The 25,012-nt window shown below is 39.6% G+C and overlaps 1 protein-coding gene across 4 annotated transcripts in view; it reads left to right on the forward strand.

The window, feature by feature from the left end:
• Positions 1-25,012, forward strand: part of LOC136255428 (midasin-like) — a 116,463-nt gene that overhangs the window by 54,541 nt on the left and 36,910 nt on the right. For all 4 annotated transcript variants that reach the window (XR_010700893.1, XM_066048188.1, XM_066048190.1 and 1 more), the window contains exons 36-58: positions 8,274-8,396; positions 8,452-8,514; positions 9,006-9,137; positions 9,186-9,293; positions 10,102-10,194; positions 10,484-10,564; positions 10,945-11,028; positions 11,080-11,211; positions 11,485-11,613; positions 11,948-12,098; positions 12,146-12,241; positions 13,485-13,638; positions 17,309-17,425; positions 18,146-18,230; positions 18,279-18,405; positions 18,526-18,641; positions 18,691-18,864; positions 19,113-19,299; positions 19,540-19,607; positions 21,185-21,216; positions 21,281-21,402; positions 21,578-21,696; positions 21,853-22,010. Coding sequence is in view for 3 of the 4 variants with exons in the window: in XM_066048188.1 (XP_065904260.1) it covers positions 8,274-8,396; positions 8,452-8,514; positions 9,006-9,137; positions 9,186-9,293; positions 10,102-10,194; positions 10,484-10,564; positions 10,945-11,028; positions 11,080-11,211; positions 11,485-11,613; positions 11,948-12,098; positions 12,146-12,241; positions 13,485-13,638; positions 17,309-17,425; positions 18,146-18,230; positions 18,279-18,405; positions 18,526-18,641; positions 18,691-18,864; positions 19,113-19,299; positions 19,540-19,607; positions 21,185-21,216; positions 21,281-21,402; positions 21,578-21,696; positions 21,853-22,010 (2,651 nt within the window). In the remaining variant the exon portion in view is untranslated. The remainder of the gene's footprint in view (positions 1-8,273; positions 8,397-8,451; positions 8,515-9,005; positions 9,138-9,185; positions 9,294-10,101; positions 10,195-10,483; positions 10,565-10,944; positions 11,029-11,079; positions 11,212-11,484; positions 11,614-11,947; positions 12,099-12,145; positions 12,242-13,484; positions 13,639-17,308; positions 17,426-18,145; positions 18,231-18,278; positions 18,406-18,525; positions 18,642-18,690; positions 18,865-19,112; positions 19,300-19,539; positions 19,608-21,184; positions 21,217-21,280; positions 21,403-21,577; positions 21,697-21,852; positions 22,011-25,012) is intronic.

A 25,012-nucleotide genomic window follows, 5' to 3' on the forward strand; every position in this document is an offset into this window, starting at 1 on the left:
GTAGGGAGGGAGTCAGTGTTCTCCTTGCTTCTGGAAATGGTTGTAAATGAGCTTGTTGGAGTCACCTGACTGGGCATGTCTGAAGTAGCTGATGTAGTTGTGTTGCCCTGTGATACCGTTGCCTGGCTCTGAGGTGGTGGTGCAGTGGTAGTAGGTTTCTCCGTGCAGAGGCTGGTATGGTGCTTACGCCTACAGGTCTGGCAGCGGTGTTTAGATGTACATTGTGATATCTTATGACGAGCAAGACAGTTGAAGCATAGTTTCTGTTGTTTTACAAATTCTAAACGTTTTGCAGGGTCTAAAATGATATGGCAGGCAGAAGGATTATGACTTCCTGAGCAGTACACACAACCTTTCTTCTTAAAGCCAGCACCTTGATGAGGTGAATGAGAATATTTAATGGTAGTGCTGAAGGAAGCAGTAGGAAACTGATGAGTAAGGTGACTACTAGTAGGGCCAGATTCAAAGATCCGAATTTCTGCTTGGATGGCAGCTTGTAAATCTTGTAGTGTCCATTCGGATGTTGGGTGGGCTCTTGCTAGATTCTTCTTGGTTTCAGCTGGTAACTTATTAAGAATGATTGGTACGAGTAACGTTCCATAGGAATTTGTGTTTGTGCCCAGTGAAGATAAACTGCATATATGGCTTTCTATGGTGTCGTGGAATTGTTGAAGGTTTCCCAAAGAATTAGTGGGGCGTGGCATATCCAGCAAGGCTTGCATATGTGCATTTACAAGTTTGTCAGGCTGGCCAAATCGGGTTTGTAATAGTGTCACTGAGTGTTGGTAGTTAGAATTCGTGAGTGGAAAGCCAGCAATTGCTGTTGACGCGTCACCTTGTAGTTGAGCTCTTAAGTAGCTTAGTTTCTGCACGCCAGTTAGAGTGGGATTAGAGTGGACTGCTGCATCAAAACAATCCCAAAATGACTGCCATGCCAAAGGGTCACCATTAAACGTTGGTATGGTGAGTTTGGGAAGGCGGCTGACTGTATAACTAGGAGAAACTGCATGAGTAGGTGTGACATGCGTTGTAACAGCTGGTCGAGTGAAAGTAGGTGGGGACACTAGTGGTGCAGGTGGGTGTGTTGACTGTGTTGTATCACTGACTATTGGTAATGCACCACTCACCTCTGAACTAGTAGTTGAACTAGTAGCTGAGCTTGTAGCTAGAGGTATTCCACTAGTACTCACAACTGAATTTGTAACTGGGGGTGTGTCACTTGCAACTGAAGTCAAATCTCCTGGAGGGTGTGCAGGACTTTGTTCTAATGTAGTAGGAACATCTGTTGTTGTGACAACTGGTTGTACTGGTGGAGTAGCAGCTGGGATATTACTCAGTAAAAAGTTCAATTGTGCAATATGCTTGTGAAGGGTAGTCTGTAACTCTGCTGACTCAATAACATCTGATTCGAGCTCTGACTCTTCTTGAATAAGAGGTAGGATCTTAGTGTCTAATTCAGCAATAGTGTCCTGCTTTCTTTGCGACTGTTCCATGTAACTGGTGAGTGAGACAATTTCTTTAGCAGTAAGGGATGTCTCCGCTGCTTTCTCAAGTAGGTTACTCGTGGTAGCTATCACCTTCGTGAGGTGTGATCGATGACCGCCTCGGGAGAGACGAAGACGCTTGAGTTCATCCATCGAAGAGTACTCGTGCAACTAGATTGTGGAGAGATTGTACGACAATAATTGTTCTATACAGGTAACTTGCTTGCCTTATTGGGTACCGTTATCTTAAGAGTTTGCCACGGTACCACGACTTCTTAATGGCGGGTTACAATTGAGCAATAAGGCTAAGCAGATGATCACAGCACCAAAATGTCAATGAATCGGTCCGGACTACGACCACAATCTGTCTAACGTACGAGCGATCAGCTAGGATTCAATGGATTAGTACCTCGATTGACATCTGCTAGTACGCCATTTTTGTTACTTACTTGTCACATGGTACAATCATACATTACGTAATTCTAAATTGGCCTAGGAAATGACGTATACTACAATATTAGTCTACAAAGAGTTCTAAGTTCTTTACTAGTCCGTGACAACTGACTTGTGATAATCTGAGAGTTGAGCTTCAATTTTTTTTACTGTGGTGGATAATGAGATCTCAGCAGACTGCAATTCAGGTAACTTTAATTCCATTGATGAGAGCCTGTACACATGACACACATAGCATTCAAAGGCAGTTAGGAGTCTTTGATGGCAATTGTTGTACAGAAATATTAATGGTTGACTCGAGTTGGCAGTATATGGCTAATACAGCTCATTCTCAAACATACAGGTCCCATCCACTCACCTCACACATGACAGATGTAAGCAAAGTCAGCTAGATGAGGTTAGTGTTTATGTGTGATGGCTGTGGCTATGTTAGAAAAGAGGAAGATTTGATCAAGTCATGTAGATATGCTGAAGATCTTGACATCATATGACAATTAAATTTTGTCTTGGAGGCTAAACACTATCAGAATATCACTTCTGTAGTCTACAAAGCCATGTGGAAGCCATTAAACTAATCGAAATATTTAGTTTAGAAGTAGGCAACTGGTTATATTTTTGTGATCATACTAGCAACTTTTCTGTTAATTGAGACTTATGAAATGTGAACTCCCTTCCTCTGACATACATGTATGTTTTTCATGTAACTGTGAATGGGTACTACACACAGGGCTAAATAATGTCAACAGTTTTTAAATTTGTTCCTAACACATGCATAAATCTACTGTGTCCGAGTGACCACTGTGTGTGTCCATCCTGCTTGGCTGTATCTGCAAATATGATTTTCCACTGATAATGATAAAGGTTTCCAGTGCCATCAATTCTTCAGTCAAATTTTGTTAAGTGATTATGAAAAGTCTATCTGTGACTGGCACCATTGCAGTGAAGACAAGTTTGGCCCTGCCTTACTCTGGTTCTCTTGTTGGTTGCTAGGTCTTGTAGCAACTGGCATTCTGACTGAGCTGGTAGCAGCTTGAATGATTATGTTTGCTCCCACCTGTCTGAGAAATGTGATTTAGTAAAGGTAAAGTGAATGGTGGAAAGCCTGAACAGGTGGGTTTGAAAGTGTAAGAACTTATCCTGTCCATTTTTGAAATGGTACAGGGGTTGGAACTCCTCCGTTATCAAGCATGCATCCTTTAGGTCAATCTTGACCATAGGGGAATCCCTCTGTAAGGACTTGTAGTTGTGTCTTGAGTGAGATGTCCCCCAACCTGTGGGTTGGCTACGATACTGTGAAGATGAGCTCTGCCCTGCCAGGCTCCTCAATTTCTGGCAGGGTGCCCTTGACAAAACTGCTGTTTTGTGTTACTGATGATCGATGAAAATCGCAGCTTATACATGTAAAGGTGGTATCAGTGTAAAGAAATTAACAAGGATACTATTTTTGTAAAAAAAGGTATCAGTTTTTGCGGTAGTGAATTCTGGGTTCCCCAGCTTGTGGCTGGGCAAATTTTCTATTGCTGGTGACACCCTCTGGGGTGTCAGAAAGCTGAAAGGGTATTAGTAGTGCACAGTGTGCTTGACACCCCAATTTTGTGCTACCATAACACCTAGTTGATCTAATAGATGATGAATCATTATTAATCATAGGGGGATTTGTTGTGTAGGGTAAAAGTGTTAATACAGTTAGTTAGTTCCACTGAACTATCTGATCATGTCTTATACGAAGAAAAAAAATCTTGTTTATTCATTTCCTTTTGGAGAATGCTAGATATAAAAGAAATATCTTCCTGCTTTCTGGCATCACCATTTTCTTTTGAAGATACAACAAGGTTAGGTTGAGTTTTAGATTTCTCCTTTTCCTCATTGACAACTGAAGACATACAAGACAAGTGATAATAGATATTTGATTGATCTGTCAATTGTTGTAGAGGAGGAAGAGCTTTGGTCTTTGGAGAGCATATCTGATACTGACTTGTGATAATCTGTGAGTTGAGCTTCAAATTTCTTTTACTGTGGTGGATAATGAGATCTCAGCAGATTGCAATTTAATTCCATTGATGAGAGCCTTGGATCACCTTGCACACATGACACATGACATTCAAAGGCAGTTGGGAGCCTTTGATGGCAATCGTTGCAAAGAAATATTACTGGTTGACTCGAGTTGGCAGTATTATATAGTTATACAACGGCCACGAGTGCTCTGCCTGATATAAACGCACGAGCCTGAGGGCCGTCAGGCCCGAAGGAAAGTGCGTTTATACAGGCAGAGCACGAGTGCACGTTGTATAACTGTTATGTACCATTCACCTAATAGGTGGGGAGAGTCTCACAAGACAGCTGTAACACTTATAAAGGCCAGGTTTCTAACATCGATTGTGGGTAACCAAGCCTGACGATGCGATGACGTTCCCCCTGCAGTACTGCAGCCACCTGAGATATTGAAAGCTAGTACGCTATGGGTTATATCACTAACCTGCATTCGCTGTTCCACTCTCATCATGTAGTGCTCAGCATGCCAGTGTGCCATATAGACTAAGCACCAGACTAATCGCCATAGTGATTCTCTCGAGCGAAAAAAAATCAGCTAAATAGATGGTTTAAGTAAACAAAACCTAACTACTAAACGATACTAGTCTAATTCTTACTATTCACACTGGCTAAACTCGAATCTGGTGGCATGACAAAACTGGTTACCACAATCGAGCGTAAAGGTTAGTATTATTTAGAATATATTTGTTTTATTAGTCATTGTCGAAGTGGACTACAGTTTAATCTGGACTACAGTTTAATCTGGGCTAAGATGGCACCAGACTAGTAAGGTGTACAAGTACGTTTATATATATGTAGACTAGAGTTGTGGCCACCCGCGTTGGCTTTTTCGATAGCCATTGGCTGCTTGTAAACATTATACGTATTGGTGACGTTATGGCCCACAATCGACCTTTACATGTCAGGCTATAAAAGAATTCGAGTGATCTGTGTAGTGTCTTTCCACCTATTAGGTGAGGTGTCGTAGTGGTCTTCGCCACCGGCACTTGTGCTATGCTGCACAAAACCGCAGCCAGTACAATATACAGATATTGTACTGCGGTCGGTGCATTATACCTTATAATGCACTCGTTGTGGTCTACAAAACCGCAACCAGTGCGTTATAAGTTATAATGCACTCGCTGCGGTCTGCAGCAGTGCAATATACAAATTATGGCACTGGCGGTGCCTTTGAACTGCCCACGCAGAGTGGTACATATGGCTAATACAGCTCATTCTCAAACACACTTAAACATACAGGTGCCCATCCACTCACCTCACACATGACAAGATGTAAGCAAAGTCAGCTAGATGAGGTTAGTGTTTATGTGTGATGGCTGTGGCTATGTTAGAAAAGAGGAAGATTTGATCAAGTCATGTAGATATGCTGAAGATCTTGACATCATATTGAAATTTTGTCTTGGAGGCTAAACACTATCAGAATATCACTTCTGTAGTCTACAAAACCATGTGGAAGCCATTAAACTAATTGAAATATTTAGTTTAGAAGCAGGCAACCGACTATATTTTTGTGATCATACCAAGAACTTTTCTTTTAATTTAGAATTATGAAATGTGAACTCCCTTCTCTGACATACATGTACATTTTTCATGTAACTGTGAATGGGGTACTACACACAGGGCTAAATAATGTCAACAGTTTTTTAATCTGCTCCTAATACATGTCTAAATCTACTGCTCTCGACTGTGTCCATCCTGCTTGGCTGTATCTGCAAATATGATAATGATAAAGGTTTTCAGTGCCATCAATTCTTCAGTCAAATTTTGTAAAGTGATTATGGAAAGTCTGTCTGTGACTGTCACCATTGCAGTGAAGACAAGTTTAGCCCAGTTCTCTTGTTGGTTGCTAGGTGTCAGTCTGCTACTAACTGTGTGACACTAACATATCTAGGACCAAGGAATAAAAAGCTTCCGTGAGATCCTCGACTTGGGAGCATGTGGCTTGTAGTTGTGTCTTGAGTGAGATGTCCCCCAACCTGTGGTTGGCTGCAATACTGTGAAGAGTGAGCTCAAAGAAGATATCAGTTTTTACGGTAGTGAATTCTGGGTTCCCCAGCTTGTGGCTGTGGTAAATTTTCTATTGTGGGTGACACCCTCTGGGGTGTCAGAAGACACCCCAATTTGGTGCTACCATAACATCTAGTTGATCTAATAGATGATGAATCATTATTAATCATAGGGGGATTTGTTGTGTAGGGTAAAGTATTAGTTAGTTCCACTGAACTATCTGATCATGTCTTATACGAAAAATATCTTTGTTTATTCTTTTCCTTTTGGAGAATGCGATATGGAAGAGATATATTCATGCTTTCTGTCGTCACCATTTTCTTTTGAAGATTCAAGATTTCTCCTTTTCCTCACTGATAACATAGCTGAGGAGATGGTATTTTGTGTCTTTTGTGGAGGTGTTAGGTGACGTACTGGACAGATTGTTGAACTTTGAAAGTAGAGAGTGATAATCGGTAGAACATTCTTCAAGCTTTTTAGATATTTGATTGATGGAACTGTCAATTGTTGTAGAGGAGGAAGAGCTTTGGTCATTGGAGAGCATAACGTGTGATAAACTGAGAGTTGAGCTTCAAATTTTTTTTACTGTGGTGGGTAATGAGATCTCAGCAGATTGCAATTCAGATAACTTTAATTCCATTGATGACAGCCTTGGCTCACCTTGTACACATGACACATAGCATTTAAAGGCAGTTGGGAGCCTTTGAAGGACATTGTTGCACACTGGTTGACTCGAGTTGGCAGTATATGGCTAATACAGCTCATTCTCAAACACACTTAAACATACAGGTCCCATTCACTCCCCTCACACATGACAAGATGTAAGCAAAGTCAGCTAGATGAGGTTAGTGTTTATGTGTGATGGCTGTGGCTATGTTAGAAAAGAGGAAGATTTGATCAAGTCATGTAGATATGCTGAAGATCTTGGCATCACATTGAAATTTTGTCTTGGAGGCTAAACACTATCAGAATATCACTTCTGTAGCCTACAAAACCATGTGGAAGCCATTAAACTAATTGAAATATTTAGTTTAGAAGCAGGCAACCGACTATATTTTTGTGATCATACCAAGAACTTTTCTTTTAATTTAGAATTATGAAATGTGAACTCCCTTCCTCTGACATACATGTATGTTTTTCATATAACTGTGAATGGGTACTACACACAGGGCTAAATAATGTCAACAGTTTTTAGTCTGTTCCTAACACATGTATAAATCTACTATGCCTGAGTGACCACTGTCTTTGTCCATCCTGCTTGGCTGTATCTGCAAATATGACTTTCCCTCCCCCAACCTGTGGGTTGGCTGCGATAGTGTGCTGTCCTGCCTCTCAATTCTGACAGGGCTCCTTTGAAAAAAACTGCTGTTTTGTGATACTGATGGTCGATGAAGATCGCAGCTTATGCGCCTCAATTGCTTTTACAAATATTCATTGATATTAGTGTGAGCTTCGAATGTGTACTCATCCTTGGTAGGAAGGTCAAAGTTCACAACTGATCCCATAATCAAATGTGAGGCATGCAGTTCATTATTATTAATTTGATAACATACATTCAATTGATGCCCACCTTGACTGGCTGGTCTTCTCTTTGGGCTGTAGTGGGCTGTAGTACCATCACTCAATTGGCATGTGTTACTGGAGGAATTGATCTGTCCTTACACGGGCCTCTGTTACATTCCCATCTTCCAGCTGAATCATTGGCGTGACCAGCAGATTTGGTCTTCCCAACTGGTACATTTAGTGTGACACTGGCACTTCCTGATCGACACATTTGTGTGACCAACGGGGCATACACACTTTGTGATTGGTACATTTGAGTACCAAAAGCAGGATAATTAGGTCTTGATTGAGAAACTGTGGCCCGTGGAGAGTTGACAAAGCTCACGTCCTGTGAGGGAATGCCATTTTCATTCACCTAGAGTTTCTTTCAAGTGCTGTAGATCTGGAGCAAAGAGTTAAAGGGCAATATTATATGTTAATCAGTGCTGTACCTTGTATGCAGATACAATGCATGGATAGATATACTAACATGTGTATATCGTGTACATTTGCAAATGTGAGGTCACACCTACAAGCATTTGTGCATGCTGTATTTCTGTGTACAATGTGTCTTTGGCCAAATTTGTGGATTTGTAATGAATTCAGCTAGTTTTCTGTTAAAGCAATGATTGTAGTTGTGAATCACTTGGTTGTATTCCAGATACAATATGTATATCTGTTATTCAAGCTATTTACTATGTAAATGTCACTGTGTTGTGTGTGCATACATTATAGGATATCGGTGACTTGTTTGGATCAGACTTACCAGTTGAGGGCACAAAGAAGATCACATTCAAATGGAGAGATGGTCCATTCTTGAAGGCACTGAAGAATGGTGACTGGATATTGTTGGATGAAGTGAGCAGTAACTACTCTATCACACACTCCATTACTGCTCATTGTACATCATCAGATGAACTTAGCCTCTCAGTCAGTATTGGAGGGATTGAATGCTTGTTTGGATCACAGGGGAGAAGTGAGGACTAATTGTTTATGAATTTATCTGTGGGCTGCTTATAATGGACTTTGAATATCCCACTGTAAAATGATGTGAGTTTTGTGTTAGAGGCTGCTGTTGGCATGGTTTGTTAAACTACAACTTTCGATGACTTTGTTGTAACCAAAGACAGGGTATTTTACCAGGGACCTGCACTGAAAACTCGTTGTCTTTGTCACAGGTTTACGATACAGGTCACTGGATAGTTAACAAAACATTCTTGACTGCTCTATTAGAGTATTTAATGGGTATGACTGCTCTATTAGAATGTTTGAATTGTTTGACAACAATGCTGCAAAGAAGCACTGCGCTACATAATTCAACCTGTACATATTGACATGATGACCTTTACTAAGTATTTTCTGTTGGTTGTTCCTGTTCCCTCTTTCTATTCCCACGTTCCTAGTATTCTACTTACCCTATTTTAAGTCGTGGTGCATAGTATTTCATGTGATATTATTCATTAACAGGTATACATTCCAGAACTTGATATGACATTTGCGGTGCAGACAAAGACAAGATTATTTGCATGCCAGAACCCTCAGTACCAGGGGAGTGGCAGAAAGGGACTTCCACGATCATTCTTAAACCGATTTTCAAAGGTACACATGTGTATACTAAAAGTTTAACTTGTGTGTACGTGTTGTTAGGTATGTATTGAGCCACTGTCCAAGGAGGATCTCTTGTTCATTGTCTCCTCATTGTATCCTACGTTGGACCATGAGTTGGTGGAGGTGATGATTACATTCAACTATAAGGTGTGCAGTGTGTGGGAATGGTTCTAAAGTGGTTAGAACACAGGCCCAAGTATGTTCAATGCCCAGTTGTGCCTGGTTGCTGTTTTGTTGTTCCCTTGTGAAGAGAAACTTTCTATAGCTTTTATAATGGGACCTGGTGGTATAAAATTGTGGAAGCAATTGCCCAACTGTGCTTCCTGTTTGGCAGGTATGTATAGTTTTGTAGGCGTTTAAAATGGTGGCTCTAAAGGTTACGCCATGCACCAAATTGAATATGCGATCTGTGAAAACCTGACATAATGATGCAAGCCTAAATTCAGTATGTACCATTGATTACAATGGGTATAATACTTGCTTATTTCAAAAAAAAAAAATCATTTGTGAAGAAAGGGGTCTAATAGTAAAACTTACATATGGTCTTATTTACCTACCAGGAGGAGTTTGTTGTAGTAGACCAATTTATAGGTATTTGTTTACATCACGTCAAAGCGATTTTATGCGATTGATTTTTCTTTACTGATTTCGTCTCTGTATGTAGTAGAGAAAGATGATACAAGGAAACATTTACTCAGCAATGGTATCTCTTATTCATGGTGAACATGATGGTGCAAGTTACAACTCTGTGTATCATTGCGTTCGTAAGCTACAACCATTTCTATTAAGAGCCTGTTTTCCCTATACTTGCTAGTGTAGTGTATTGTGTTGTGTTGTGTAGTGTACTGTGTTGTGTTGTGTAGTGTGTAGTGTAGTGTAGTGTAGTGTGGTGTAGTGTAGTGTAGTGTAGTGTAGTGTGTATATTCAGATAATGGTACGTTTGGCTGGTACACAGGTAGCAGACATTGTAGCAAAGGAGAATTATGACCTGTGGGAGTTTAACATCAGAGATGTTCTCAGGTGGTGTGAGCTGATGATGAAACACCAGGTAATTGTATGAACAGTATATCCATTTACTAGACTACAATAGAACTGCTTGCTTAAAGCCTATTTAAGTTAAAAAATAAGTGTAAATAGATTTGTGGTCCAGGTTGTTAGTGCTGTACATATTTTTTTGCCTTTGAATTAGGGCTGGAGAAGTTGGTGTTTTTAAAATTTTTTTTACAGTAGCAGAGACCTGTTATTAGAGGTTCCATCTTATACATTAGTACACAGACAACTGATGATGTATGTATTGCACACATACACATGTTGTTTACTGGATGTTGTGCATGCAGGTGCCCCACCAATGGGATCCTGGCCAGTTCATAGACTTGATTTATACTGGAAGATTGAGGTGTCCCGCTAAGAGAAAAGAGGTGTGTATTCTCTTGTTAATGGATCCTGTTTCTGTGACTTATATATTTGTTTCTCACATGCATGCACACACAAATGATGGATATAGTTCAGAATGGCCACTGTGCATGTATGTTTGTTTGCTAAGGTGCGCGTGCGCCCACACACACATGCATGCACACAGCACACGCACAACACAGACACAAGTTGTCACAACACATCACTTATTTTCCTTTAAAAATTACATATACCAATGTTTTGTATCATGCAATATATCACTGTATCGTGATACTGACAGCAAAGGCAATATATTGATATGTCTACACTCTGTATCATTGCAACTCTACACTCAAATAATTAACACATGTAAAATTTATACGTATTGGTTTAATGTTGTTCACAGGTGGATCGTTTGTTTACTGAACTGTTTGGCACTGCAGCCAGTAAGCCAGGAAGATATTTCAACATTACTAACACTTATCTGCAGGTACTGCTACCATCACTCATTTTCCTTGTGTGATCAATGTATTATGGTTAGGTTGGGAGAGCTATTGTGATGAGGGAGCCAGTACCAGTCCCAGCTAATAACAACATGCTACTCCTTCACTCTCAACTGTCACTGATGGAGTTACTGATGTATTGTGTGGATATGGGCCACATGTCTATCCTGGTTGGTATATTTCACATATAAACCATGTGTAGTACATCGTATGGGACCTTACATGACACAACACTGCATACCAATGCCACACACAGTTATTTAGCTTTTCCTTCAACAATGGCTACGCATTCGTACAAATGATGTGGAATTTCAGGGTTTCATTTGACCTATTGTTTCAATCGTCCTCAACTGTCATGCTAATCCATGAAGTTCATTACACTCATAAATAAAGCATCACTCATATGCCGGGGCTATATATAGAGGTGTTGTTATCCCATACAGGTTGGTGGTAGTGGAGCTGGCAAGTCCTCAATTGTGCAATGTCTAGCACAACTAACTGGCCACAAGTTAGTGGAGTTCCCCATGAACAGTGACACTGACACCACCGAACTGTTGGGAGGATTTGAACAGGTACTGCCTCAGTTATTGTTGGATCTGAGCCTCAACTTATGAATATACATGTTTGTAAATGATGTGTAATGCTCAATGAGAATGCAGTATTAGCGTTACAGCTATGTATTAGTAGTCAAACTCATTTGCTTAGAATGGTACACGTACCGGCCACTACCATACATACGTAGTAGTAGAGATTTGTAGTAATTTATGAAGTAATTTGATAGCAAAATATACTTGGTTGGATGACAATGTACTGTCCTGTCTCATGGCAGTCTGGTGTACTCCTTACAACATGTGTTGTACCAAGTTGTTAATCATGTGTACTGACTGTACTCTACTATTTGTACAGGTGAACTACAATAGAGATCTAGTGAACCTTGTTGGAAGGTTGAAAGAAGTTATTTCTCACTGCTTGTGTTGTGGAGAAGTAAAGGATCAAACAGTTACACACAAACTAAATGAGTTTGTTCAAGAATTAGAGCAGTGTTCTGTGGCTAAAGGTTTGATATGTTATTGTTTGCTGTTGTTAACACTGCTGTTGCCATAGTGATGGATACTGATAAAGAGAACATGTTATTGTATTGTACCGAGTTACACAATATGATGAGTATGATGAGTGAACCATATCTACCATATCTAAAGTGTTAGTGTGTTTAGTGTATGTGTGCGTGTGTGTGCGTGCGTGTGTGTGTTGCTCTATCTAGATCTATTCTTACACAACATGCATGCCGCATTTCTTAAGCTTATGCAATCCTATTTATGATGGAAGTAATATACTAGTTTGTTTGGTTTTTTGTTATAACATACAGTTATACAAGTGTGACTGTTCTGTTAGGATGACTGCTGTATTAGAGTATGTCGAGTCAGCCTTTCACTTTACCAGGGTGTGTGTCACTATTTCTTATGTTTGTTGTGCTAGCATTGTGAATACAGCTAGAGCAATAATAACAGGGTGTGTCATCGTGATAGAATATTAAGAGGTGTGGTCTTGGTGCTTGATCATTATTAATCAACCAAGATTGCATTGATTAATTAATAGGCATGGTATCGAATATATCTTGAAGTTATGGTATCTACCAAACATAAGCACTTAAATAAGTATTGCAGCTTCTAAATATGCAAATGTTGATAGGGAAAATCAACACCTCGATAAGTTGATAAAGAAAATTAACACCTCAATATGGTTTCATTGCAACAACAAGATTAAAGGAAAGACAAGGCAAGAAGGCACAAACTCATTAGAACCCCAAAAGTCACATCCCACTGTTGAGTTTGTTATTGTGGTGTAGAGTTATTGTGACATAAAATGGTGGCCGTGTGCTGTTTCGTTTGGCCTCTTGCCTTGCGACTGTGGTCAGACTGGCAGGCAATTCAAATTTCGGTGATTTTTAAAAGAAATTTTATATCTGTAAGTGTTTTCTTGTTTGTAATGCTGTATTCGATGTTAGATGGACTAATATTATTCCGTAAAGGTGATTTTCATCATATAAGATGTTTCTAGGATGGTTTTTAAAGGCGGCACACGGTGCACTTGATTTTGGGGAGATCCCAAGTGATGATGTAATGACAAGGTGTTGCAGTTTGTGACCTAATAGAAGCCATAAAGTACAGTATTCATTAATACTGTACCACACTTGACACTCAGGGCTGCTGTAATTGTGAATGGCCTAGCATGAATTTTCTGTGTAGTTGTTTAAGCCATGAAGGCACATCAGTGAGAAATGTTGAGAGTTCAAATTAGTTCAATTGCCTAGTGATGTTGTTAGGCATGTTTACAATCGATGTCATGTTGCATCAAAATAGTTAACAGGCAAACTCAAAAGTGTTACAATATGCCGTAATTGTGTTAGTGTTCTGTTAACTTAACTGTAAATGTTATTCTATAGCACAAATTAGTGATCTACGGAGGACACTTACTGACCTAGTACAGAGGGTCACTACTGATGATTGTAGTGGACAGTTCCATTGGGTGGATAGTGTATTAGTGAAGGCATTACGTGATGGCCACTGGCTACTAATATCTAATGCCAACTTCTGTAGGTATGTATGGTAATGTGTACAGATCTTAGCTATGTGAGGGGGGACCAACCAGTGTTTGAATTGTGTAGTATCTGAGAAATTTATTATAGAATTGATTAACAAAACAAGATAAAATCATGTAAAATGCACTTAAGTAACATATTGACCATTAAATGTTCAGCATTTAATGTACTCTAAATAGTCATAAGTTGTGTCAACCACGTAATAAATGTACTGTGAGTCTCAGCTAATAAAACATAGAGGGAAAGCCTACAATAAACAAGTTACCAACAGTTCAAAAGTTCAAAAACACAGTGTGGTCACACAGCCCTTAGACAGGGTATCTGCAATAACAACTCCAAAATTTTGATTAAAGGTAAGAGAAGATATATATGGTAAGGCAGGAGGTTTTCTGCATTTAGCATTGGTACCTACCCTACGTGCAGGACCATCTCCACATTTTTGCAATAACATAATTGTAACCTAATGCAATGGTAAGCTATGACACATCAGCACCATTCATGTATGCAACATACCACCGGCATGGTGATGTCACAATCGAGTGCCATGCAATCCTTCCTGCTAGTATATTGAAAAGATGTGAGTGTACATGCATGTAAGTTAAACAGCTGGACTACGCAAAAGCATTTGTAATATTGATAATGTGTTTAACACACACACACACACACACACACACACACACACACACACACACACACACACACACACACACACACACACACACACACACACACACACACACACACACACACACACACACACACACACACACACACACACACGTAAGCTATGCTAAGTAGTAGCTATATCTGTCTTATCATGACAAGTAAGTGATACCTACATTCCTACTCTATATCCTACCTACAGTAGAACTGCACAGTGAAACCAACAGTTAACATAGGAGAGGTATTAAGTCTTTGGTGATACATTAAAACGTGCGGTGTTTGGAAAAAGGAATTAAGGTGCACAATGAGAGGTAAAGGTGCCATAAAATGGTTCACAATAAAATGCCCAGAGAGATGAGTGGTGTCATAAAAAGTTACAATAAGATAACTCATCACAGAAGGAAAAAACGTGTAAGAAAAAGGTTCTTAAAAAAGGAGGAAAAAAAGTGCACAAAAAGGTTAGCTAAGCGAAAAAAAGAAAGAAATTGAACCTACGTGGATTCGAACCCATACCTGTACACAGGATTGTGATTAAGAAGTGTGTGATCTGACCATAAGCCAACTGCACATACTGGCATGGTCGAGTTGTATGGAATATTGTGGTCATGCATGCGGTTTATAAAAGAATTTCACTGAGCTTTTGGCTTGACACTCCCATCTTCACGGCGCTGTAGAGAACGAACAAAAGCACGTAGCAATTTGTAGCAACAAACTTGGAATTGCCAGATGATGAGCACTTAATTTCATTAAAGTCCCATGGAGAAGTCAAGTTGTACTATTATTTAGACATTGATACTACAGCTAAAGGCATTACATTATAATATGTCTCAGTGCAGTACATAGTGACAATTATTAGTATTCTTCATAATCCTGTTGACTATTATTTTGCTCCTGTTACATAATAATGAGCAAAGTGAATCTGTGATAATTACAAATATGTGTCAAGGATATGGTGTTATGAACACCAATTCAACTAACTACGTCAATTGATGTAAAAATATCACTTGATCACAAGAATTGTGCTGTTTTAGAGCATTGCAATATCTCTGTAGTCTATAGCTCGTCGTAGAGGGAGATAGTAATCACTTCTTGTAGTTGCAGTCATTCTTATCTTCAATGGAGCCTTTCAACGATACTACTACATCTGGGAGCTACAGTGAGGTACCATTGATTGTTAGTTACCTCAAAATAGCCATGTTGATGTTGGGTTCGCTTGTGCTGGCTATTCCTACTGGGTTGGTGTTGTGTGTGATTGCCAAAGAAGATAGCCTGCATACCAAATACTACTTTCTGGTTAGTAATTTGTTAGTTACCGATTATTTCGGTGTTGTGGCCCAAAGCTTGCTGCAAATCGCTGGACTTATTATGCATGTGACGGGGCTTCAAGTTGAGCTTAACTGCACATTTATGAAGCTGTTTGAAACACCAGTTTTAGCCAGCCAACTACTGTTTGCCACCCTTGGTATTGATCGATTCATCGCCATTGCATATCCGTACCGTCATCGTAAGCTAATGACAAACAGGTTTGTAGGGAGTGTTATTGCTGCTGTATGGGTAATGGCAATCACTACCACTTCAATCTTGGTATCCGGAGTATTGTTCCAGTATGTACCAGCATTTGGTGAATGCTATGGCTTAAATGGCTTTCCATTGGAATATCTCTTTAAGGGATTTTTAATGGTTTGTTCAACAGTATTGATCATAGCAATCAATGTCTACTTGTATATCAAGATTCTAGACTCCAATAAGACACGCAGGGATAACATGCAACTAGCTGGTGAGGGCTCCAGGAATGCTACGAATCATGAAGTGCTGAAAAGCCACATCAAACCAGCGGTGTCTGTTTTGCTTCTAGGCGGATTGGATAGATTATTCAACTTGGCTGTCCCAGTCACTCATATAACACTGCGGCTTACCCTCGGTAATGATTCAATCATCAGGTTGTATTTCGTGGAGTTTCTGGTACAGTCAATTAAATGGTGTCAGCTATTATGCCATCCCCTGGTCTATGGAATCTATATGACTGCTATCCGTAAGAAGTTGTTTGACTTTGAGCTCTACCATAGGATATTCCACCGCCAGAGCAGAGTGGTCGTATTGAACAGGCAGTGAAGACATGAAATAACTTATTGTACACATAATGTGTAACATGCACAATATTATATTACTCATCATTATTGTATAGTTATGCAATGACACAGATGTAGTAGAATTGTAGATAGTAGTTACTGCTTATGTAACACACTGTAATTACACTTATTTTTTGTGCACAATTTAATAGTTATATACATATATGGTAACTTTATTATTGGGTATAGGTGCTGGTTGGTTCAGAAAAAAAATGAAAACAGTAATATACAAATATACACAGTCATTATAAGTTATAAAATTGTAATTTGGGCAATGGCTTTGTAATCAATTAGCTGTTGTGGGAGGGAGTGTCATGTTGCTAACCTCTATGGTGCATGGATGAAACTGGGTGACGAATACCCTTGAAGATGATCTTGTCCCATTTTAATAGTTGATAGTTAAGGAGTTTACTAATGGTGGATGATTTGTATGACACACTTGAACATATATATAGTTGTTATATTTCGTTAAAGTCCCATGTCGATACGCGCTTTGGTTGTGTTGTGGAATCACAAAACAGACAGACAGCTAAATATATATATTTTAATAACAGTCCTGGCCTTTTTAAGAGATATTCAGACAAAGTATTTACCGTATACGTACAATTTTTGAGGTATGTAATTTTCGCGGATCAACAAATTTCTGGATTTTCATTGTTTTATTTTCAAGGATCACTCGTTCTTCACTGAAGTTACCTATTAGAAAACAGAGCTAACCCCGATAATCATTAATTTTCAAGGATGAAAATTTTGCGGAAAGCCAAGCAACCACAAAATCTGTGAAAATTACACCCATCGAAAACTTGTATGTATGTATACGGTAATAGTTCAGTCACTGATTTTTATGTGCTAATGTTGAATATTGTATTGTTGCAGCCCATCAGTATTGGACAGACTCAATGCAGTACTAGAGCCAGGAGGAGTACTAACATTGGATGAGATGGGATCTGATGGGGACCATGTTCCCCATATTAAACCACACCCTTCCTTCAGGTATGACAAACTTCAATAAGTGTTTGACTTGAATGAGAACATCAGGTAATTGTTTTGACTTTGTAATAATAGGATGTGTCATAAATACTAAAACCCACATGTGCAATAGATTTATTTATATAAGGCATTACCAAGTCTATTATCTAGTTATTAGCAAGATTTTAAAACCAGGCACATGTCCATAGCCAGCCAAAGCCAGCCCCATGTGAGCAACATCGTTGAATGGTAAAGGCAGCTTGCACGTAAGAAGTAAAAGCGAAATGAAGTCTGTATTAAACTTCCACACAGGTTAAACTTTGCTCTGAAGTGGTTTCTTTCAACAGTCTGAAATACGGGTGTAACAACTCTTCTCAGACTTTGTGAATTACCTTCCCATCGGGTTTTACAGGTGTTTAACAACTGAAAAACAGCGGTACAGGCCTCTTAGACTACCAGGAATAGCCTATCCATTCGAAAGGAGGTGTGTCCCCTACATACGCAAATGAAAATGAAGGGCAGCTTCGAGGCTTTGTTGAGAGAATTTGTGGGAAGAACACAATAGTCAAACTACAATACACTATGTTTTGAAGACGTGTAATACGTATGTTGTTACAAGTGGTTTGTTTATCAGGTGCTTCCTTAGTGGTGCATAGCAACGTAATTGAAGAAGTATGAAAATTTATTACAATTAAAATCATTTTTTGCTTTGAAGTTTTAATTTACTACCTTTGCTTGCTGCAGGTTGTTTTTAACCATGAACCCAAAGTATGGGGAGATATCTCGTGCCATGAGGAACAGAGGAGTGGAGTTGTTCATTCTTCCAGAGGTGGTGACTTATTTCTTGTTTTGTGTGTTTATTTATTGTTTGGTGCAGGATCAACTTGATTGTAATGATGTGGACTTAGCAGCTCTTCTATACCGAGATGGTGTCAGTGATTTGAGTACCTCCTCTCGATTGATAGAGTGTTATAAGAAAGTTGTGGAGCTTAAGAGAAACCAAGGTGAATATGATCAATTCTATATACATGTACTCACGTAGTAGTATCTGTGTGTGTGTGTGTGTGTGTAGTGTATGCATTGTACATACATTTGTCACATATGATATTGTACTTTTTCTGTAGCCCACAGGCCACCAAGCATAACACACTTGTTACAAACAGCCAAGTTATGTGACGGCAATGATGGAAAGATAGAGACTAGCTTGTATGAACGAGGAGGCCAGCTACAGTGCACACTAGTAAACCCAATACTCATTACTGGTAATATAGTCATAATTGTATTGGTAGGATATTGGTCCCTCATCACTACCTGATCACATGCTAATTGGGAGGGATAACACATTTACTATACAACATGGACACTTGAGGTCTATCACTACCTTCACTACTGATCCTACTACTAGTATAGCTGAGGCTTGTCTTGGTCCTCTGTTAGCCTCTGTGAAGTGTCAACATGACAAGGTGATTATTTGTGTGTGTGTGTGTGTGTCTGTTCACTCCTGTCTATGAAACCTGTATAATACTATTATGTGAACTATTAACAGACAGTTTTGTAGATTTTAACATGTACAGGTGGCCGTTTTGCCTAACTAACTTATTTAAACATCTTTCGTGTATGTGTGTACACAATGCATATGCAATTGTAATTTAGTTGCTATGCATTTGTACAACACATTAATTTCAATATACCGTATTGTTCCTCTCTATAGAACATTATCAGGGCACATTTGATGGTATACATGATCACAACTGGTCTCAATGACTACCCCACCAGACTAGCTGTACTTGATCAAGTAGTAGCTGATCATCGTGATGTGATGGTGGATATTGTGAAGGCCTACAGTAATGCTGTATTGTCCAGTGACCTCATGTGTCAACTTCAACAACAAATCTCTGGTAAGATCTCTTTAGTGATATAGTAAAACATATTACTAAAAATGAGGACGCCATATACTATGCTGTAAACTAACCTGGTCTAAAAATCAGGAAGGCTTGTTGTTTATTGTTTAGGCCACTTTGACTTGTTTTTAAGTTATCCATATTACAACGTCCACTGTATGATTAGTGAAATAGACACACATACATGTGTGTCTTATTTATCATGTACATGTTGTTTGGTGAACTTTTCTCCCCTAGACATTGTCATGGACTACAAGTTATCACTCAGTATTGAACTGGATCCTGTTATGCAATATCTGGTCAAGGTGAGGGCTATGTATGTTTCTGTAAGGTGACAATCTGGTTAACTTAAAACATTGAAATGTGCTTGTTACAATTTTGCAACAGTTACGTACGTATCTAGAAATTTGTCTCAGTGTTACTTCTACTATGTCACAATCTCAGGTTGTGATCATTATTGAATTGTTGGGTTAATTAATTTTCTCCGTAGCATCAACATGTGTACTGCATTGCCTCAAATTGTGGCCGGTCTCGCATTAATGCCTAGTCTCATTTAGTGCCGGAGGTTGACAAAAATAAATGCTGGGTTTCAAATGAACACCTAGAGCAGTCATAATTTCTAACAATTCTATGCAGTGTCTAGTGATAAATGTTTCATAGAACTCCTTTAAGCATTGAATCTGTGAAGAAAACATCACTAGGTGAGTACAACACTGAGGTGTGAAGACGATTCTAAAAATATGTGAATGTCGAACCTGCCTATAACAGCTGGTCTCATATAGTTGCCGGTCTTGTTTAGTGGTTGGGATGAAAAGCTACTTGTGTACATGTAGGTTAGAGACCCAGCACAAGGATCTTCGTGGATTTTAAAAACCGAGCAAAGTAGGGTTTTTAAAATCCATGAAGATTCGAGGGCGTGGTCTCTAACTGACTTAAGAAAATGTATGTGTTTTATATGGGAATATAGGTGGAGTCATTGTGGGATTGGGTTATATGTCGTACTGAAATCATCACAAAATGTTAAAATAATCACGGAAGACTGAACATGCTTTTGTCGAAGTGTTGAAAAACCGAAGCTCGCACCACTTCCTTTCACAAGTTAGACTTGGAGATCTGGCACAGCTAGGAAACTGCAGTGATCAATATTAGAAATAATGTCGAGCTGGGTTAGCGGTAGCCAGTGCCCATGGCGTTACAGCAATGTGACATGTGTGTCAAAGAAGCAGCTTGTGTGGATTTATACAATGGGAACGAGTTGTCACAAGTTGTGCCTTCAGTGGTGCCACAGTAGCACAAAGAGCAGGCACGGTTTCGAATGAGGTTTCAAGTATGGACACGCCTACAGTACACGTTGTGAAAAATAACGTTTCTACAAGATAGCTTACCCATTTAGGTCTTAGTAAAGTCCTTCCATAGTAATAGAAGACGAAAACAGTCTTAAAACAGTCTAGAAGCAGATGGGTACTAAACAGAGTTTTCCATGATATTTCTGGATTTCTCCATTCATTGTAGCAAACGTACGTACACCATTAGATTGTACCTCCCATAATCGAATTATTTTAGGTATGCCTATAAAATGAATAGAGTGGTTAACCACATGTTGGCCTGGGTGACTAGTCGCCCACTGCAGGCTATTAGCCTGAATATGCTTGGAGGGAGCATTGCAAATCAATGATCGAAAGTGAGATTTGTGATGCTTCTGCTAGCAAGTTTCTAACCATTTTAAGAACCTGCTAACAGGTCTCTTAGTGGATTTTAAAGACCTCATTATCCTCCAAAGATCAAAGCATATTATGCATTTGAAATAGTAAACACCTGGGCCTTAATTTAAGACAGTACAGTATTATTTGTGTAATTTTTACTGTGGATTTTGTTTATACAGGAGAATAGCCACATTTATGACATTGTTTTGAGGTATATTTTGATAGTTTCCATAGTACGATATGCTGATGTGTGGTGTACTTTGTTGGTTTGTTAGGATCTTCTCACTTGCAAGAGTCACAGAATTACACCAACTATTTCAACATCACACCTCAACAGTTTCTACTACTCTGTTGGGTAGTCAGAGTCTACTACAACTATCACATGCTGCGTATGTTGGTGAGTATTAATGGCTGCATGGATAGTTGCTTTATTATATTAGACTATCATTGGGAACTGTTATAGAATCTGGTGGATTTTAAATCACTGCTAGAGTCACGAATTTGGTTGATAATTTTTTAAAAGAAATAGTGTCCACTATATTGTGCTACTTTGCTGTCTTTTATTTTTTCAGGCAAGTTATCCATGGATTGTCTACCTGACATTAATTTAGTATACATATATCCTTTACTCAAACAACTCTATGATAATCTAGTTGGGATTGACAAGTGTTCAACTACCAATGTGCTGCAGGTATGTCATGGAAAAACAGTAATTTCAACTGGGTGGTCTTAAAATCACAAGCCAAAAGTAAATTGTATTTCATGACAATTTACTATGTGTGAAGTATGTATGTGTTTCTCATGAAATTATGTGTGTGTATTTGCATGTTTAGTTTGTGTTTTCTAGTTTTTCAGAGCCCTTAACTGGTTGGAGATCTTCCAGGATTATTGTTGTCAGCCAGTCCAGTCAGATTTTAGTACTGGGTTGTTTGCTACAGTCTGGAGTATATGGCATCACTACTCCATGGATCAACTTAGTAACACAGTACTGAATTGGAAGCTAAAGTGAGATATGTGTGTAGAGGCAAAGTCAAGATTATTATTGATGCTCAGCAGCTATATGTACTGACTGTATCACGTAACATCTTGACTATTCTTTATTGGAACAACAAACGATGGAATAGTAAAAATTCAAATTCCCTGAATCTTAAAATTTCCAACTCTTGCATTAGAGTAATGTTTACTATATGTTAGTGTGTCAGTCTAAATACAGTCAGGGAAAATATACATATGTACTCATTTGCTGTACAAGTGGAGACAATTTTGATAGAATCATATCATATATCACATGAGGTTTCTGTCTGCCGTCATTCAACTTTTACGGTGCACTGAAGGCCATTGTCTAGCAGAATGTTTAGTTGCACTCCATTGCATAATCACAGGACGTAATTTTGAGTTGTTCAACATGCAACTTACAAGCACGAGTTGCAGATATGTAAGTAGTGGGCTTGAATCCAGCTGGTGGTACATGTTGTCTTCATCTAAGCTAAACATTTTGTGCATATTTTTAACAAGGTTAGTAGCTGAATTGCAATGTTACGATCTGTGGAATGAGTATGGTAAGTTTGGTCAGTAAGGCAAAACCACTACGGGGTAGGTAAGCCAATGCCGACCCAGCTTCTGATAACATGATCTTTGTATCACGTGAGTGGTTTGTAGCATAGAAACTATGCTATTTGTTTGGTGGGCAGCATGCTATATTATATATGACTGCAGTTAGCTGTACTGAGTCTAAGATACCGCTTATAATTAAAGAACCCCAAAGTTCCAGCCTCAGACTGTCTCCAGTACCCCCAGGACCTTTTTCATAGTTGGCAACAGTGATATGTACAGACTAACGGAGGCATACTATCGCCAACTAACTCTATTAAAAGTCATACAACTAAATGTAGCTAAACACAATGAGTATATGTAGGAGTCAGCACCTATGTGAACTGTTGGTGCAAGAGGTTAATTAACTACTCAGCTGGGGTGTCTGGTGGGAGGCCTGCTAGTTTGCTGGACAACAGTGCAAGGCTAATTGGGGGCGTCCGTATGTATATCTGGTATGCCGAGCTTTTCCACCTTCCAAGTAGCTTAATTGTGGTGTCCCATATTCCTTGACATGCCACCGTAGTGGCTGCACCCGCTCTAAAACTGTGGCCAGAGTATTTGAGTAGGCTCACCCCAATTTTCCGGAGCACTTCATGAAGCTCTACAGTAAGATCACTTTGGGTGACCAATTTCATACCAAAGCAGTGGACCTGTGCCGTTGCCCCTTACGATCAGCCATGATAACAAAGCCACCGACATACACAGAGGCCCCCTGGTCTTGCCATGTACACTGGTGTTCTGTGTCTCAGTTGGTCTGTGTTTGAATTCTTCAAGAAGACTTGTATGTATGACGGGTCAGCCAGGTTATCAATTGAGATATTGGAGAAAGTTGTGTTGCAGGCTGAGTCGAAACTATCGCGTGACTGGATGCAGATTTCCCTGGATCTGAAGAATCCAAAGTAACACAGCACCATGCCCCCCCCCCCCCCCCGAAGCATTACTGTCTTCTGTTAGGTGCTCTTTATCCCACAATGCTTTGATTGCACGTAGTATCTCTGGCATAATGGGGTGCTGCATAGGGACTGGTTCAGGTTGGCTGGCTGCTTGAGTGGTCCATATGCCTCTCAGTACCTGTTGTAGGCATGGCATCTTGTCCACTGTAGCCATGCTATTGGACTGGAGTAGGACTGTACATCCCCTCCAATTTGCACCCCACGCTGCTAATCATCAGGGTAAGTTCTTTCACGGTAATGTGTGAATGGTTGAGGCTTTGTTCCATGGTAGCTGGAACCACTCTCTGTCAAACAGTGCACCACACAGATGCATCTGCAGTAATTACTCCTTCTGAGGTTTGTATTTTCAGGGCCGTCAGCATGGAAGCCTCATTCCATGACTGAGCAAATTGGTTCCACCATTTGATGTCTGAGTGGGTTTCGATGTTTAGTCGAACTTTGTCATCTGGCTCTCTTCTTACTGAGGTGAGGTCAATCAACTTTCTAATTAACGATCGCCCAGAACGTACATCATGGTTTAGTAAACCTACAATAGATTGTAGGTCCTTTTTATGTAATGTTTTTTGCCATGCCTAGTGTCAAGAAGGCAAGGCAAGGCATTGTAACTCAACTCAATACATTGTTTATCATTATTCCAAAGGTGGAAGCAGAATTACTTCTTTGGAACTTTGAGCAACTATATCCAAGAACTGATAGTTCATGCATCAAGATACCTTTCTTGAAAATTTATTGTCTGTGCTAAAGTTGAATGTAAGGTGCATACATCACTCCAAACTCTTTATATGCATGTAGGAGCAGTGATAAGACAAATGGTTATAAGAGGTGGAGGTGCTCATTTGAAAGAAAGGGTATGTAGACTGTGATAGTGTAAACAACTTTATTTAGAACAACTCAACAAACTCTGATTCAATATAAGTTTAACTGTAGGAGGTTAAAGGATGCTTACTGAAGGTGGCATTGCTTGTGAGGGCAGCTTTCCCATAGTGTAAGGACACTTCGTGTCATCACTTGTGTTCCAATGGTACATGTGATATACAAAGAGCAAAACAACATGGTAATCAGGGGCAAGTGGGATATTTTACCCAGTTTGTGTCTCGACTCATGAATTGAGTGTCATGGGCCAGTCAGGAGTTCCCAGGAGCAGTGCTGTCTCTGCCTGTGCTTTTTGTGAACGCACCAGCTACAGTGGTTTCGTCAACTACCCCCGTGGTCACTTCTACCCAGGCAGCTACGTACCTCTGCTATGGCTAAAGTGTCTCAACCCCCCACCCCGCACCGACTACCTCAGCAACTATTAGACTATACCTCACCTCTAATGACCTATCAAGTATTGCTATGGTAATAGCAGGAATTTTGGGGTCATAAAGGAACCCCCTCTCAACCACTTCGGCCCTTCTATGTATGGCTCTTGACTTCAGGAAGTAGCTCTCTAATAATGTGTGTTGCTGGGCAGGGTAGTAG

This window comes from Dysidea avara, chromosome 5 (assembly GCF_963678975.1).
Source record: "Dysidea avara chromosome 5, odDysAvar1.4, whole genome shotgun sequence".
Classification (NCBI taxonomy): Eukaryota; Metazoa; Porifera; class Demospongiae; order Dictyoceratida; family Dysideidae; genus Dysidea; species Dysidea avara.